This window comes from Notothenia coriiceps, unplaced genomic scaffold, assembly GCF_000735185.1.
Source record: "Notothenia coriiceps isolate Sejong01 unplaced genomic scaffold, NC01 NC01_scaffold00026424, whole genome shotgun sequence".
Lineage (NCBI taxonomy): Eukaryota > Metazoa > Chordata > Actinopteri > Perciformes > Nototheniidae > Notothenia > Notothenia coriiceps.
The window spans coordinates 1,283,181-1,299,106 of NW_011359125.1; the positions used below are offsets into that span (position 1 = coordinate 1,283,181).

Genomic DNA, 15,926 nt, shown 5'->3' on the forward strand with positions numbered 1-15,926 from the left:
AAAAAATCCAAACAAAAGAGAGGAATCAGGTGGGTTACTTTGGAGATAAAGAAAGTGTTTTAGCTGAACTTGCCATGTGTGGATGCGATGCGTGATGTGGTGCTTTTTAATCCCGCTTCGTTGGTCTTTCTTTATTTACATAACAATTACAAATGGTCATTTGCTTAGACGCTTTTTATCCAAAGCGACTTATTTTTATTTATTTTATTTTATTTAATTGTTTGTTTGAACGGAACAATGCCACATTGATGAAACTATTAAAAAAATAATGCTTTCAATTGTAAATTAGGCCAGATTTTAGCTTTGAGCTCATTTCCATCCGTAGTCCGTAACATACAACATTTATGACATGACAGTAGTACATGTACCTGCCAGAGTTCCCGTTAGAATATTTTTTCGCCGGTCAACATGTCCGTTAAAGTTGAAATCTTCCGGACTAAATGAGAAAAGTGGCGGTCAAAGGGCTTCTTTGTTATTTATTGTGCTTTAAAACAAATTGATATGATTCGATATTAAACAAACTAATTATAGTAGATTAACTACATTATTCAAAAGTGAACAGTAACTTACAATAACACGGGAATAATAAACGGAGCGCTCTCTCCCTCTCCTGACAGCCCGTCAGTATCATGCAGCTCGCGGATCACTAATGAGTGAGTCGACAGTAAAACTAAACATATCTATAACTAGTTACGGTAGTTTGAGAGGTAATTAAAATAGCTACGTGTGCTATTCTAACCCGAAGTGTGTGTTTTGTTCCGCTAACCGCTGCATGTGATCATGAAGAGCTGCGTGTCGACTCGTCAGCAGCAGCTGATCTCTCTCTCTCGTCAGATTAGACTTCACTTGCGTTTATGTCCATATCGATCAGATCTAGCTAGTTCTAGCTAATGATAGGACTACCTGCTTATTAAAAGACACCTAAACAATAAGCATTGAAATGCAACCGGGTGAGGCCGCAAAGTATAGCGCAGCATTATGCATTTGTTTACATGCCCACCGGAACCCCGAGGCATTACCAACAGATCAACGCACAATCAACCCATACAGGACATCTCTTTCTCCATATTAAGTGTTAGACATTATAATTGACTATTCTTGTCTGTCACATACTCTTTTGTCTGTCACATAAGTGGCGCAAGTTGCGCATCTGATGCGGTATTGCGCTAAACAGAAATTATTTTGAACGGACACTTTGACCGGAGAGATTTAGATTTGCCGGTCTTCAGCATATTTTACCGGTCGTAGTCCGGTAATTACCGGCTAACGGGAACTCATTCAATAAAGTCAGACTGAAGCACTCCTTTGTGTGTCAGTCAATCCTCACAGTAAATACAGAGCTGATCCCAGATCAAATGCACGCTGAAGGCTCTTTGAGCAGCTCTTCTCTCACTGATTGTGATGTTATGTTAAATGTTTGTTGTTTGTGTCTGGATACTTGTCTGTTGATGTTGGACATGGAGCTGCTGTGACGCATGTCAAATTTCAGACTTGATCTGACAAATAAAGTAATATCGTATCGTATCGTATATTGGAGTTCATTCCCTAGTAATGACACTGAGGGGTCTTCTTGTTAGCAAACTCATTAGCTGACACTCTACTTCTTCTTTGAATTATCTACGTTTAGAGCAAGCCACTCAGGAAGTTCACCAGGCGCTGAAGCAAATTCTCATTGAACTACATTGGGAAAGAGACTTCTGTAAATCTTCTGTTTTTTGAGATAAATCAACTTTCCAGTATGAACACTTGAATAGCCATTATTTAAATCATTCAACCCTAAAAGCCGAAAAGCGGCTGGGAGGCGGGGGTTGAGGACAACTAGTGCGGGGAGGACTAAACCATTTTCCTCCTTTTGTGAGGGGTCAGGGGCCCCGCACAGCTTTCATAATTTGTTGTTGGAAACATAATTCAGTAATTCAACCAATTTTATTGAGCTAGTTTCATTTGAGTTATGACACTATCTATTAAAAAAAAAAGTGCAAACAAACTTTGAATTCCATGTCTATCAAGGGCCCTCCCCCCATCTGGGCCCTGGGTAGTCAGTCCCACTTGTCCCCCCAATACGACTCCCCTGCCCCCTCGAAAATGATAGCTGTTGATGATGATGACTCCGCCATGTCTCTGCAATGCAGCACAACCCCTGTGACAGTTGCATGTGGACAAGTCACGCAAATGTTACGCCAACATAAACCTATATTTAAAATTGTGAAAAGTTAGACCTATCTAATTTACCAATCTTATCTACCCTGGAACCAGCTTAACTAGTTATAAATATGTTTATTATTTACTGTTGTGTCGGGTCACTCATTCACTGGATCAGCGAGCTGCATGAGACATAGACGGGCTGTCAGGAGAGGGAGAGAGGAAAAGAGAGGCTCTGTTTATTATTCCCTTGTTATTATCCAAAGTTACTGTAAACTTCTGAATAATGTAACTAAAGTCTAGTCTTTCAAAGGGAGAATCTATTCATTTTTTTGCGCAATGTTGGTAACTTTGATTACTGAATTTATAACAGTAACGTGTTTCATTACTCCGTTACCGACAGATTTAATGTGATTATAGCAACGCGTTACTTTGTAACTTTGTAACTTTGTAATGCGTTACACCCAACACTGGACCTTTCCGTGGGTGTAAATCCAGCCAACATTTCAGATATTACGTCATATCGGACGCAAATCTGGATCAGCTCTGTTGTACCCCCGTTTTTAGAGATGTGGGTATGGAGGAAAAGAGAGAGGGTTGTATTTTCTAGAACTTTGTGAGTTCCCCGACACACCGTGGACACATAAATATGATTAAAAGACATAAAAAAGTGCATTTTGCATGATAGGAAACCTTTAAAGTGTTCTCCAAGCTGGTAAAGGTGCAGCTAGTCTGCATGACTTTGTATACTGCAGTGCAGCTTGTGAATTTACTCCAGGTGGAACTAAAGTCTGATTTAACCCTTGATTATATTTCACATCATTCATCCACATCTGCAAAGTAACTAAAGGTATTAAATACATGTGCTGGAGTAAAAGTACACAATTTACCTCTGAACTGTAATGGCGTAGAATTACACAGTAGCATAACATAGAAATACTCAAGTAAAGTACAAGTTTCTCAACATTGTACTTTAGTACAGTACTTGAAGAAGTGTACTTAGTTACTTCCCACATCAGATATAACTTCAAGTCATGTGATCATTTCTTAGTATTTGATCCTCCAACCTGGCCGCAGGAAATGCACAGTTTTGGCAACACGTTTTGGAGAAAGCAAATGGGAGGCTTAAACAGGGTGCATCTGCAGCATCTTCATCATCTAGCATGCAAGAAGAGGAACTAGAGGACAGTGAAGGAGACACTGAGGAGGACAGTGAGGGGGACTGCACTTATTAACACCACGCTTCGTGTGGGGTGAGTACCAAACTCTGTCTCCTGGTACTCATCTGAGTAACTCACTAAAAAGGTTATGTGCACCCCTGCCTATAATATATTGTTGAAATATAGCATAATAGGTGAGTTTTAAAGCACGATTGCCATTGAAAGCAAGATGTCATTTGTGGAGCAAGCATCAAGTGTCCGTTGCTATTAAATTAGTGTTGAGAGAAAAATCTCAGAGACAGAAACCCTGGACCAATAATGAACAGCAGAGTGGAACAATACATGTATGCTTGGTATGCAAAATGCATCTTTAAAAGCAATATATCATCACAACCAGGAATTATTGGAAGCACTGACATGATCATTTCAAAGGAAATTTATTATTTTTACAAAGTCATCAATATCCAGAGACATGCGTTATAGCTCAACCATTTATATATAAAAAAAATAAATAAAAAGGAAACCCCTCGTACATCCTTCAAACCTTTTGCTTTATGTCAGGTGTTTGCCTTCCGGTTTCACTGAGATAACATTTTTCTTTTAACCTTTGACATTTAATGGTATACCCTAAGGTTTAAATTAAACTTTTTCCAAATAATTCATGAATTGGCACCCTTTCTAAGACAGGGCAACATTTGGAGTTTTCCCCACAGAAACACTGTATAAAGCAGCTGTGATTCCTGTTGGTGTGTTTCTGTTGCTGTACGGGTTCAAACAGTTACACAGCAGAACAACCAAACACTGACTTCCAATGTGAATCTGACTCACTGACTGCTGTGGCCCAGGCACATCCACATTCACATTCATGACAGCATTCACACGAAATTCTGTTTTAAATGGAACAACAGACCAAAGTGTGACAATAACACAAAGGCTGTCAGATGATCACACAGGTTGGGAACGATCCAACAGTTTATCCAAACTACTTTATCTGGAGGTCAGACTGATGCAGGTGTTCCCAGTCATGATGGAGGAAACAGCCAGGCTGTGTTCAGACCTGTCAGTCTTATGTCCGCCTGCCAAAAAACTGTCAGTTTCCAAGCTGCCAATCATGGGACTGTGAGGTCACCAGAGGTGGGATGTAACTAAGTACATTTAGTCAAGTACTGTTCTTAAGTACAATTTTGTACTTTACTATTTTCATGTTATGCTACTGTGTACTTCTGCTCCACTACAGTTCAGAGGTACATGGTGTACTTCTACTCCACTACATGTATTTAATACCTTTAGTTACTTCACAGATGTGGATGAATGATGTGAAATATAATCAAGTGTTAAATCAGACTGTAGTTCCACCTGGAGTAAATTCACAAGCTACCCTGCAGTATACAAAGTCATTCAAACTAGCTGCACCTTTACCAGCTTTGAGAACACTTTCATGATCAATCATTATAAAACATATCATATTTCAGAATAATAGATATGATATGTTTTATAATGATTGATCATGAAAGTGTTCTCAAAGCTGGTAAAGGTGCAGCTAGTTTGAATGACTTTGTATACTGCAGGGTAGCTTGTGAATNGGATAGCCAGTCCGGCTGTATCTGAGACCGGTGGGGGTTGATAGGGGGTGAGAAAGCGGTGGCTGTGAGATATAGGGGGGGGGCAGATGGTGGAGTGCGCTTTTGGCTACGGTGGGAGGACCAGAATGTTGCTAGTTGATGCTTGATGGAGAGGAGACAGGAGATAATGTTAGCAGGAGTATAGGCGTCAATTATTTTCTTTAAAACAACTTGACAAGATAATTGATTTAATTAAGTAGAACAAACAGTGCTACAGTATACTATGCACAGTATACAAAGGAACAATCTGCTCACCCGCTTCTTGTAGTCGATGCTAAGCAGCCGTGACTTCAAGCATGTGATTAGCAAGTCAGCCTGACCTGGGATTGCCATGAACATCAATTTATTCATGGAGGTTTAGTCCTAATGACAACCCTCTATTGTCAAGTAGTCATTATAAGATGTTTTAACTGCCTGCGAGGAAAGGCCATGAAAAAGAAAGTGTTGTTCCATGTTCCCTTTGAGCGAAGCAATTGAAATGAATTTGCGGCTAAAGCCCTTCAATTATTCATAGCGTCAAGAATTTTCATCATGCCTTAATTACTTGGGTGTTTACTGACCAAGTTTCCTCTGCCTCAGTTGCAAATTTGCTTGATTGAATCATTTATATATTAACCTGTTAAACATTAACATTTGTAAAGTGCTCATTGTGAGCCCAAGTTGTTGTTAGTGCCTTTAGCTCTGTAGCTAGCAGTTCGCCTGCTATGCGGCCCTTTTGGTCTGGCCCTTCACGGTCTCCCCTGGTCTCAGGTGTCAACGCCCGACTAGATCACAGTGCCGTCACTGCTGTAAGAAATGTTTCTCTATCCTGAAGGAGATTGGATTCTCCATTAGTCCGCCGCCCCCCCGCCACCTGAAGAAAGCTGCTTCAAAAGCCTCTGAGGTCCAGCGAGAGGTCAGAGAGAGATTGTCAGAGCTTATTTCACAGACTAGACTCCTACTTCACTACTTCCATGCCTCCCTTCTCCCTTCCTCCTCCTTGTTCTCGTTTCATCCTAAACTTCCTCTCTTTTCTTTCACTCTATTGGAATGCCAGTTTGACCTCTCAATAAGGGTTATTTCAGAGGTCTCACTGATGTACTTTCTGCCATAAAAGCATTGCTAATATGGATGAAAGTGAATGATTGGAAAGAAAAAAAGGATAATTGATTTCCCAACACGTTTTTTAGGGCAGCTATCCAGGCAAAGTGTAAGAGTGCAATAATGAAAATGGCTTGTAAATGAACCGTGTGGTTCCCTTCTCTGTCTAAATGACACTCTCTCAGGGACAACAGGATATCATCTCAGGCCCCATTGAGAGATGCTTCTTGTTAGCTATGTTAATGAAGGCGTCCCAGCTGATAGGGATGATGAGGATGAGGATGAGGATGATGGTGGTGGTGACAAGCAGAACATGATGATGGTCCTCTCTCTGTTCAGTACCAGCAGGAGATCCTGGTGCTGCAGGAGAAGCTGCGGGCCTCGGTGCAGAAGCTGGAGGAGTACGAGGCCCGTCTGAAGGGCCAGGACGAGCAGGCCCAGAAGGTCCTGATGGAGTACCAGGCCCGACTGGAGGAGTCCGAGGAGCGCCTGCGCAGACAGCAGGACGACAAGGACCTGCAGATGAAGGGCATCATCAGCAGGTAGGGAGGGAGGAGGAGGAAGATGCTGGGTGGGAGTCAGGGCTGCTTGAAAAAAGCATTTAATGGCAGGGGTCATGTGTATTTCTTATTCTCCGTCAAGAGAGCCAACGTTTTTAAGAGACTGCCTCGTAAAGCTTTATAAATGTCATATTTAGTGTGGCTTTAGGGAATGTTTGAACAAGCAGCAGCTGTGTCACCACGCTCGGTCTGTGCAAAATGCCACAAATCAAAAGGGAAATGTATTTGAAATATTTTAACAATTATTTGTACTTGACTTTGATTCAGAGGAAACTGGTCAACAATATTCACAACACCATTGACACATTTTTTGAAACGATAAAAGTCTGATTCTTTAGTTTGAGGTTTTTTAACAATCAAATATTTGTAGTTGTATATTTAGTCTGTAGAATATTGTTAAATAACGGCTTCCCTGGGAACCAGTTATTTATGCAGATATTTCTACATATTTTGCCAAATATTGGATATTCACTACATTCAATTAAAGAAAAAGTGAATTGTGCAGCCGGTGCCAAAAGGCAGCTTTCTGTTCCTCTTTATATATATATATGTGTGTGTGTGTGTGTGTGTGTGTGTGTGTGTGTGTGTGTGTGTGTGTGTGTGTGTGTGTGTGTGTGTGTGTGTGTGTGTGTGTGTGTGTGTGTGGTGGTGTGTGGTGTGTGTGTGTGTGTTGTGTGTGTGTGTGTGTGTGTGGTGTCCCTGTATGGCAGGCTGATGTCGGTGGAAGACGGAGCTGAAGGAAGGCATCACTCAGACATGGCAGGCCGTGGTGGACTCTAAACAGAAGATCCCGTTCGACGCACAGGTCAAGTCACTCTGCCAGGTTCCATGTGGTTCTAGCAGGTCAGCTCACTCTGCAGGTTCCATGTGGTTCTAGCAGGTCAGCTCACTCTGCAGGTTCCATGTGGTTCTAGCTGGTCAGCTCACTCTGCAGGTTCCATGTGGTTCTAGCAGGTCAGCTCACTCTGCAGGTTCCATGTGGTTCTAGCAGGTCAGCTCACTCTGCAGGTTCCATGTGGTTCTAGCGGGTCAGCTCACTCTGCAGGTTCCATGTGGTNAATATAATCAAGTGTTAAATCAGACTGTAGTTCCACCTGGAGTAAATTCACAAGCTACCCTGCAGTATACAAAGTCATTCAAACTAGCTGCACCTTTACCAGCTTTGAGAACACTTTCATGATCAATCATTATAAAACATATCATATCTATTATTCTGAAATGGACCAATCTGCAGAATAAGTACTTTTGATGCTAATACCTTTGTGCTTTTACTTGAGTAAGATTTTGAATGCAGGACTTTTCCTTGTAACAGAGTATTCCTACACTCTGGTACATCTACTTTTACTCAGGTACAAGATCTGAGTACTTCTCCCACCTCTGGAGGTCACTGTGTTAGCACATCTCACCATTAGCAGTACTGATGGAGGTGACCAAGCAGAACCTTCTGAAGGTTCAAGAACACTTTGTTAGTGCTGATTTGATGTCATAGACAAACTGCCAGGGGTTTGTACAATTCTTGGTTGATCAATATTATTGGTGGTTTAAGACGCTTTCTTTTAATTCACTCTTCAATTAAACATTCATAAATAGACCAGTGTATGCAATCACATTTATGTGATTTATGTCAAGCTTTTTTTTCTTCATTATCTCTAAATATATATAAAAAATGATATTAAGTTAATAATTGATTTATGACATAAGGGACTTAAAGTCAACTTCATTGCTTTTAAAACAAAAGCCTATCCCTTGGAGAAGGCCCACATGAAGAATACTAAAGAAGCTTTAGCAGGAATTATGTCATTGAAATGCAAAATGTATCTGGTCAGTGTTCCCTCTTAGTTCTTCTTCCATTCATGTAACCATCATCTTACACACACAATCAGTCCTGCCAATAGAAACACACAAACACACACACAGTACACATCTGGTGATCAGGAACTGTTCTGTTGCATTTCAGAGTTGATTAGCTGTCATTATAATACACACTAACAATACAGAGGTCACTGTACATTTACCAAAGAGAATCTGCCTGACGCAACTCAAAAAGCTTAGTCTCAGAAAGGAAAATAGACAGACTCAATGTTTTTACTTCATTCAACAAAATCCCACAGAATTCCGGAGTAGGGGTCACTCAGATCATCATTCTCCCCCCCCGCGCCGTCATGGTCCTGGTCCCTGACGGGCCAGGTCTGATGGGGAGAGCAACAAGTCTCCTGATGTCTCCGGTGTACACAGTGTTCTGCCCCCTCCTGATTGTAGTGCAGACAGAGGAGACACGTTTGTCTACTCTTTGTTCCATTGGTGTGACATTTTTTTAACGGAGTAAGGCCATCATTCAGAAAAGATAAAAGGAAGATAAGCGTTTCTCTGCAGCATGCTGTTGTTGGGGCTGTAAGATATGCCACGGCAGAGAACAAGGGGCACCACAAACCCCTAATACAATATTCCCTCAATCTTAAGGACAATGTCATGCTTTCAGACATTCACTAAAAAAGGTCATTCTATGTGCCCTGTCCTCCCCTTCCATTTCTACCCATCTTACAGTTCATTTCAGAAAGAAACAGGAAAAAAGCACATTTATCCATTTTTAGATTTGTACTCAAATAAAGCAGATGTCTCTTCTACTGCACCCTCTAACTTCAGTCCTGTGTGAAGTGATGAAGATGTATGCTTAATGAGACTTTGGCCCCACTGTGCCATCAAACAAAACCAGGCGGATGTTGATTCAGATGCATCTTGTAGTCTTATGAGCTAATAAAACATGTTGTGCTGTATGTTGGCTGTGAGCGGTGTGGTTTTTAGTGTTACCAAAGTACCAGATTTTGGTTCATGACCTGCGTTCTTTCTAGTGGTTTTTTACCTCAGGTCCGTGGATCTCTGTCCTCACGTGTGGAATCAAAGTTTCTATTGTTTGGAGTTTTACTTAATTTGTATAAAGTAACTATAAATTCAGACTTAATTTCATAATGTTGATTCTAAAAGGTAAGTATATGACATTTATAGGATTCAGAATTTGGATTGAGTGCCTTCCCATAATCAGTCCTAGCTGAATGTGCAGCACCCATTGTTGGCTGCTCTGAATGGGTGAAGCAGCAAAACCAATGTGTGATAGAGCCTGCTGTAATGACAAAAGATTAATATTGGCTAGACTATATGTGAACAGGGAGAGTCCATATAGTGTTTAGGACCCCCACCCCTTTCTTGCAGTTGCCTAGAGCTCCTGTCTCTGATATCGACTGTATTTTAAACAGAACATGATGAGAGCTATGCAGGGACCAGAGCATAGCTACAGCTCAGGACTTCATTGAGCTGTTCTCAGGTGTGACAGGTGTAAAGGATGTGTCCTCAAGGGGTATCATAAAGAAATCAGGCTCACCTGTCAGTGTATTCCTGCTGTCTGTCATCTCTCCTCCTCCCAGTGCAGCTCCTTTTTCTCTGGCTGATAATAATAACAATAATAATTGTTCCTGAATCTTTTGCATTTCGTTCAGTGTTTTGGAACTTCACATGTTAATTTGATGGGCTTAGAAAACGGTCTACACACAGTCTATCAACATACGTAAATACAAATGTTTTCATGTTGCAGGGCCAGCATGGTAATGAAGACATGGCCGCACTCTTCTGATATTAGTACTGAGTGGCGAATAACTGCTTAAGCACTCCTTCAGAGAAGTGACAGAGACAAACAAGAAAAAAAGCTTTGCCATGTACATGAACACAAAGTTATTATGAAATATTATGAATTAAAAATGAATTTCAATTCAATGGTCCACAATACAGACATTTACATACATTCACAGGTGAATCCCATGCTTCAGAAACAAGCTGTTCTGATAAACTAGGCGTATTAAGACACCAAAGCCGAGGGACTGCTGCTGGACACCAGCACTCTCAGCATGGCCCTGTCTACCGGACACCAAAGGTACTGTGTTGTTTATAACAAAAATCTGCTCTGGGCTAAGAGAAGCCTTTTATGCAGCTGGGCGCGGTGCTAACACTTTAACAAGCTGCTGTTAATTTTTGCAGATGATCACTACCTCTCTCTTGACTCATAGCCATGCACAGATCTAAATAATAATAATGTGTATCAGAAGGAAGATTTGTCAGTCACCTTAGTTTGTGTTTGTTAATTCAATTAGTGACACCTTGATAAGTCATAGCATGGATAACTTCTGTCTTAATCAGTAAGGAAGTAAACACATCATCCTGGCCTTAGAGCTGGTGTTCCTGTCACTCATGTGTTTGCCTCAGTTTCCTGTTCAGTAAAGAGCTTTCATGGAAGTATTAATAATTAATTACAATCGTGAGATCAGTTCAACCCATCTCTCCGCCCTCTGACTCCGTGAGGCTGCCTCTGCGGACTGCAGGAATGCAGTGATCCCCCTACTTTTAAATTATTTTATTTTTCTATTTTCTGGCCAGAATGTGACATAATGTTGCTGATATGAACTGTTCCTCTTCACTGTCACTATACAAAAGGATTTGCTTACTAATCAAGCACGTAAGTGACATTTCAATTGAGGTACAAACATTTATTCTTTATTATCTTTGTCCCCTGTAGGAATCTTCCTATCCTTTGAATCAACCCTAGATGTTTCTAATTTGCTATTCTTTTTGAAGCAGCTTGTGTAATTTGTTGGGTGTTTGTCTGACTTGGTTTCCATAATGACTGCATTATCACTTGCATGTTTTATTATTAAAGTACTGTGTTTCTTATTATCAAAAGTCAAAGTCTGACTCCATTTATGAGGTGGTTTTGAGAGAAAAAAAGGGTTGGACGAATGAAATACATGCTAACCATTCCAGTGTTATCATCACACTTACTAGTTTGCAACCACTGCTTAAAAATAGCTTCTATTGTATTGAAATGCAGAAACAGTTCAAGCAAACACTAAACACTGTTGGCTTCCCTGTGTTTCCTCTCTGTTTAGATCATCCTCTCTGATCACATGACACAATAAGGCTCTCGTGGCAAATGAGGTTTAGTCCTGCAGCAGGCTGGTAGGTGGGAAAGGAGCCCTTTCTTCAAGTCTTTGTTGAGGAAGAAACAGACAATAGGGTTGACCCCGGCTTGGGCGAAACTCATCCACACTGTGGTGGAGAGGTACCGGTGTGGTATTGTACAGGCCTTCACAAACACCCGCCAATAGCAAGCTACTATGTATGGAGACCAGAGCACCAGGAACAGCAGGGTGATCACATAGAACATCCTGCCAAGTTGCTTCTCCACTTTGAATTCATCCATGCCCAGCAGGCGCCGGTTCTGGTTGTGCAAGTTCTGTCGGATACCCAGCAGGGTCGGCGGCATCGGCCCCCTCCCAAAGCCTGCAATCCAGTTGGCTGCGGCTTGGCCAGTAGCCCCCGGCCCATGGAAGGTCCAGTTCTGACTGATGGCCGGCACCATCTGGACCGGCTTCATCTTGCGGTGCTTATATTCAAAGAGGAGCAACTTCATGTAGACAACATGTGTGGCTAGAATGAGCACAGCCAGCATTAGCATGAAACCTAGTGTATCGTTAGCCTTAAAGTAGCGATGCTCAAAGATGCACTGGTCCTCCTCGCGAATAAATTTGTATGTGCCCACATCAAAAACTGGTGGGAACGCCATTGCCACGGACAGTGTCCACACCATGCACACCACTGCCACACAAGTCCAGAATGTCATGCGTTTCGAGTAAAAGCGGTGGTGTGCAATGGCCATGTAGCGTGTTACACTGATGCAGAACAGCATGAATGCGGCATGGAAGCAGAAGAGCACCGCCATGAAGGCCACCACCTTGCAGCTCAGCACGCTGTAGGTCCAGGCCGAGCCGTTCTTTATAGACACCAGCACAAAGGGGAAGCAGATGGCAGAGCGAATGGTGTCTGCCAGGCACAGGTCCAGCAGGAAGTAGTAAGGTGCTTTGTGCAGGGCCCGGTCCCGCAGGACGAGCAGAGACACCACCAGGTTGCCCAACAGGCTGATGCAGATGATCAGCCCGAGGAGCACCAGTTTAATATAGGTAGATACAGCCGAGGAGGGGCTATCTGCTACCAAGCCTCCTGCGGTAGCCACCACTGCTATTGGCCCAGCAGGCCCTTCACTGCTCTCGTTCCCATTCGCCATCGCGATTGCCCCTCCACCCATACCAGCTTTTCTACACACACCAAAGCTGCCGCTCCCACACGGCCTCCTCCTTCTACTAATGGTTCCTGTGTCCTCGTGGTTGCTCTTTTTCCGCGGTTCACAAGGAACGGGAACACCGCAATCCACATTGCCCCATTTCAAGCAGGATCCCTTTGACGGTGTATTTTATCCTCCCACCTCCTGATCCACTCCAGGCGCCTGAAAACAAAAGGACAGACAAATAATTAGGAGTTTGGATGAATCTCTTTTACATTTGTCTGTGGAAAGTCATCTATGCAGTACCTCAGAATCACTTTTTATAATTGTTTAAGTCAAAGAAAGGTTGCTGTTTATGTGAATGACTTCTTAAGCTATAATGAGGCAAATTATTACAATTTAAATAACATCATTTTTGGTGCCTAGGGGTGTTTTCAAAACTCTTAAAGTTTGCGGTTAAAACTATCAATCAAACTTTGATGTGGACCAACCGCCATATCAGGAGGATCATTTTTTATGTCAACCAGACGGATTGGGAAGATGTTGAGAGCCAGCAGGAGGCCGAGGGGAAATGTAATCTGGTGGTGAAACCAGTGGCGGTTCTAGAACATTTTATGTGGGGTTGGAAAGGGGGGGCAAGAGGTCATGCCAGGGTGGCATGGGCGGGCAGACAGTACGTGGTATTTTATACTGTATACAACCTATTTATTGTTAATTCATGCCCTAACACAAGTGTTCTTAATGCACAAGAGAAACAAGGTGTTCAGACAAACAATCGGGTGCCCTTTGAGTCCTCCAAGCTTACTTCAATAATTTTAAATGAAAGGAAACTACAAAATGTATTTTAAAGCAATGAATTAATGGAACAGGTTGTCACGATTCTCATGTTAGGTCACGTTTATAGTTTTGTAGGTTTGGGTATTTTTGCTGTTTTCCATGTCATGTTTTCCTTTGGGTTATTGTCTGGTCCTTTTCCCTGTGTTTTCCTCTTGTCATTAGTTTCCCTGGTGTGTATAATTGTCTGATTATGTTCACCTGGGCCCTTGTGTTTTCTCCTCCCTCCTCACCTGTGTCTTGTTGTGTGATTGAGTCTTGTGTGTATTTAAGTTCTGGGTTGTCTGTCTGTCTTGGTCGGTTCGTCTTGTTCCCTGACTAATTCTGCGGTGAGTGTTCTGTTTTGTCATTGTCTATATATATCATAGCCTTGAAATAAAGGAAGTTTCAGTTTATATCTGCATTTGGGTCCTGCTTGTTTCACAAACCGTGACAGTACGAACCGACCAAGAAATGGGCCCAGCAGATCCGTTAGAGTCGGAATTATTACATTTTTCCTTTTTTTTGGCTAACTGCTCGGATAGATGGAAGAGAGCACCCGGAGTTCAGCAGCGGGAGGCTGTGTTGTCGGAGGCGCGCCAGATGGCTAGAGAGAAACCAGGTATGGTGAAGTTCTTACCTGGCTGGATTTCAAAGATCTTCCCTGTGTGTGATTCCCGGCCTGCTAGCCCCAGGCTTGCTAGCTCCCGGCCTCCCAATTCCCAACCTGGCACCATACGCCTCGGTGGGTTCCGTCTGCAGTCAACCCATGCTTCTGCCCCAGTTCCTGCTCCTGTCCAGGAGTCATATTCTGGAACTCGTCTGGCTTATGGAGGTCCACGGAGTATTCAGGCGGCTGCTAAGAGGAGGAGTCCGCAAGGCAAGGCTAGCAGCTCAAGCCCCAAAGAGCCATGATTTCCGCTCCAGAACCGGCGACCTTTACAGCCATGTTTCAGGCCTCCAGCACCGGACCTTTACAGCCAATGTCCGCGCAGAACCGGACCTTACAGCATGTTTTCCGACTCCAGAACTGGACCTTACAGCCATGTTCCACGCTTCCAGAACCGGACCTACAGCCATGTTTCCGGGTCCAGAACCCGGACCTTACAGCCATGTTTCCGGTCTCCAGAAACGGACCTTACAGCCATGTTGCCGGCTCCAGAACCGGACCTTAACAGCCATGTTTTTCCGGGTCCAGAACGCCGGACCACACAGCCATGTTTCCGGCTTCCAGAAACCGGAACCTTACAGCCATGTTTCCGGCTCCAGAACCCGAACCTTACAGCCATGGTTTCGGCGTCCAGAACCGTACCTTACAAGCCATGTTCACCGGTTAAGTGCGGCTTCAGTACCATTGGTCTCCGATCCAGCACCTCGTTCCTGTCGGCTCAGTCCGTCCCGACGCCAGCTCCAGCCATGTCCTGTCAGCATAGCCGGCCGACTCCAGCACCTCGTCTCCGGTTGGCTGTCCGTCCGGACGCCAGCAGTCCCGTGTCCTGATGCTGTCGGCGTACCGAGCGCCAGCTCCCCAATGTCTTGTCCGTGGCATATCGGTCCGGACTCCAGCACCTCGGTCTCCGTTGGCTGTCCCGTCCGGACGCCAGCCTCCCCCGTGTCCTGATGTGCTGTCCGTCCGACGCCAGCTCCCTGTGTCTTGTCGCGTCATACGGCCGACTCCAGCACCTCGTTGTCCTGTGGCTGTCCGGTCCGACGCCAGCTCCTCCGGGTTCGTTGGCTGAACCCCCAACCCACTCCAAGTGTCGTGGAGTCCCGCAGACTGCGCCTCCTGCCGAAGGTCCCTGCAACCACCATGTCTGGTCCCGTGGAGGTCCCGCAGACCTCTCTTCTGGCCGGGGGTCCTGCCCAAACCCAATGTCCTGTGCCGTTGAAGGTCCCGCAGACTACTCTTCTGCCGGGGGCCCTGCCAACTCCAATGTCTTGTCCAGCGTTGGAGGTCCCGCAGATATCCTTCCTGCCCCGGGGGTCCTGCCAAACTCCGCATGTCTGTCCCCGTTGGAGGTCCCGCAGACTAACTCTTCTGCCGGGGGTCCTGCCAACCCAATGTCGGCTGAGGCCGTCTGGAGGGTCCCCGGCAGACTAGCTACCTCCATGCGGGTCGCTGCCAACTCATGTCGTGTCCCGTTTGGAGGTCGCCGCCAGACTACCTCTTCTGCCGGGGGTCCTGCCAAGCCCCATGTCGCCTCGAGCCGGTTGGAAAGGTGCCGCCAAAGAAAACCTTGCCATTTACCAGACCGGGGGTAACGACAACCCATGACATGGCCACCGTTGGAGGTCGCCGACAACAAAGACTACTCTTCCGCTGGGGGGTCCTGCGCAACTCCCATGTCTTGTCCGCGTTTGGGATTCCCGCGCGACCTGTCCTCCTGGCGGGGTCCTGCAGTCCTGTGTCCTCCTTACATGGAGGGATCATTGGCGCGGACACCGG

The 15,926-nt window shown here is 44.3% G+C and overlaps 1 protein-coding gene and 1 pseudogene across 1 annotated transcript; one reads left to right on the plus strand and one right to left on the minus strand.

The window, feature by feature from the left end:
- The first annotated feature begins 3,305 nt into the window (after positions 1-3,305).
- Positions 3,306-7,611, plus strand: LOC104957121 (disabled homolog 2-interacting protein-like; annotated as a pseudogene).
- A 268-nt stretch (positions 7,612-7,879) lies between these two features.
- Positions 7,880-12,886, minus strand: LOC104957049 (probable G-protein coupled receptor 173). The gene has a single exon (XM_010784653.1). It carries the CDS (start codon positions 12,689-12,691, stop codon positions 11,510-11,512), a length of 1,182 nt encoding a protein of 393 aa, XP_010782955.1. The 5' UTR covers positions 12,692-12,886; the 3' UTR covers positions 7,880-11,509.
- Positions 12,887-15,926: the final 3,040 nt, after the last annotated feature.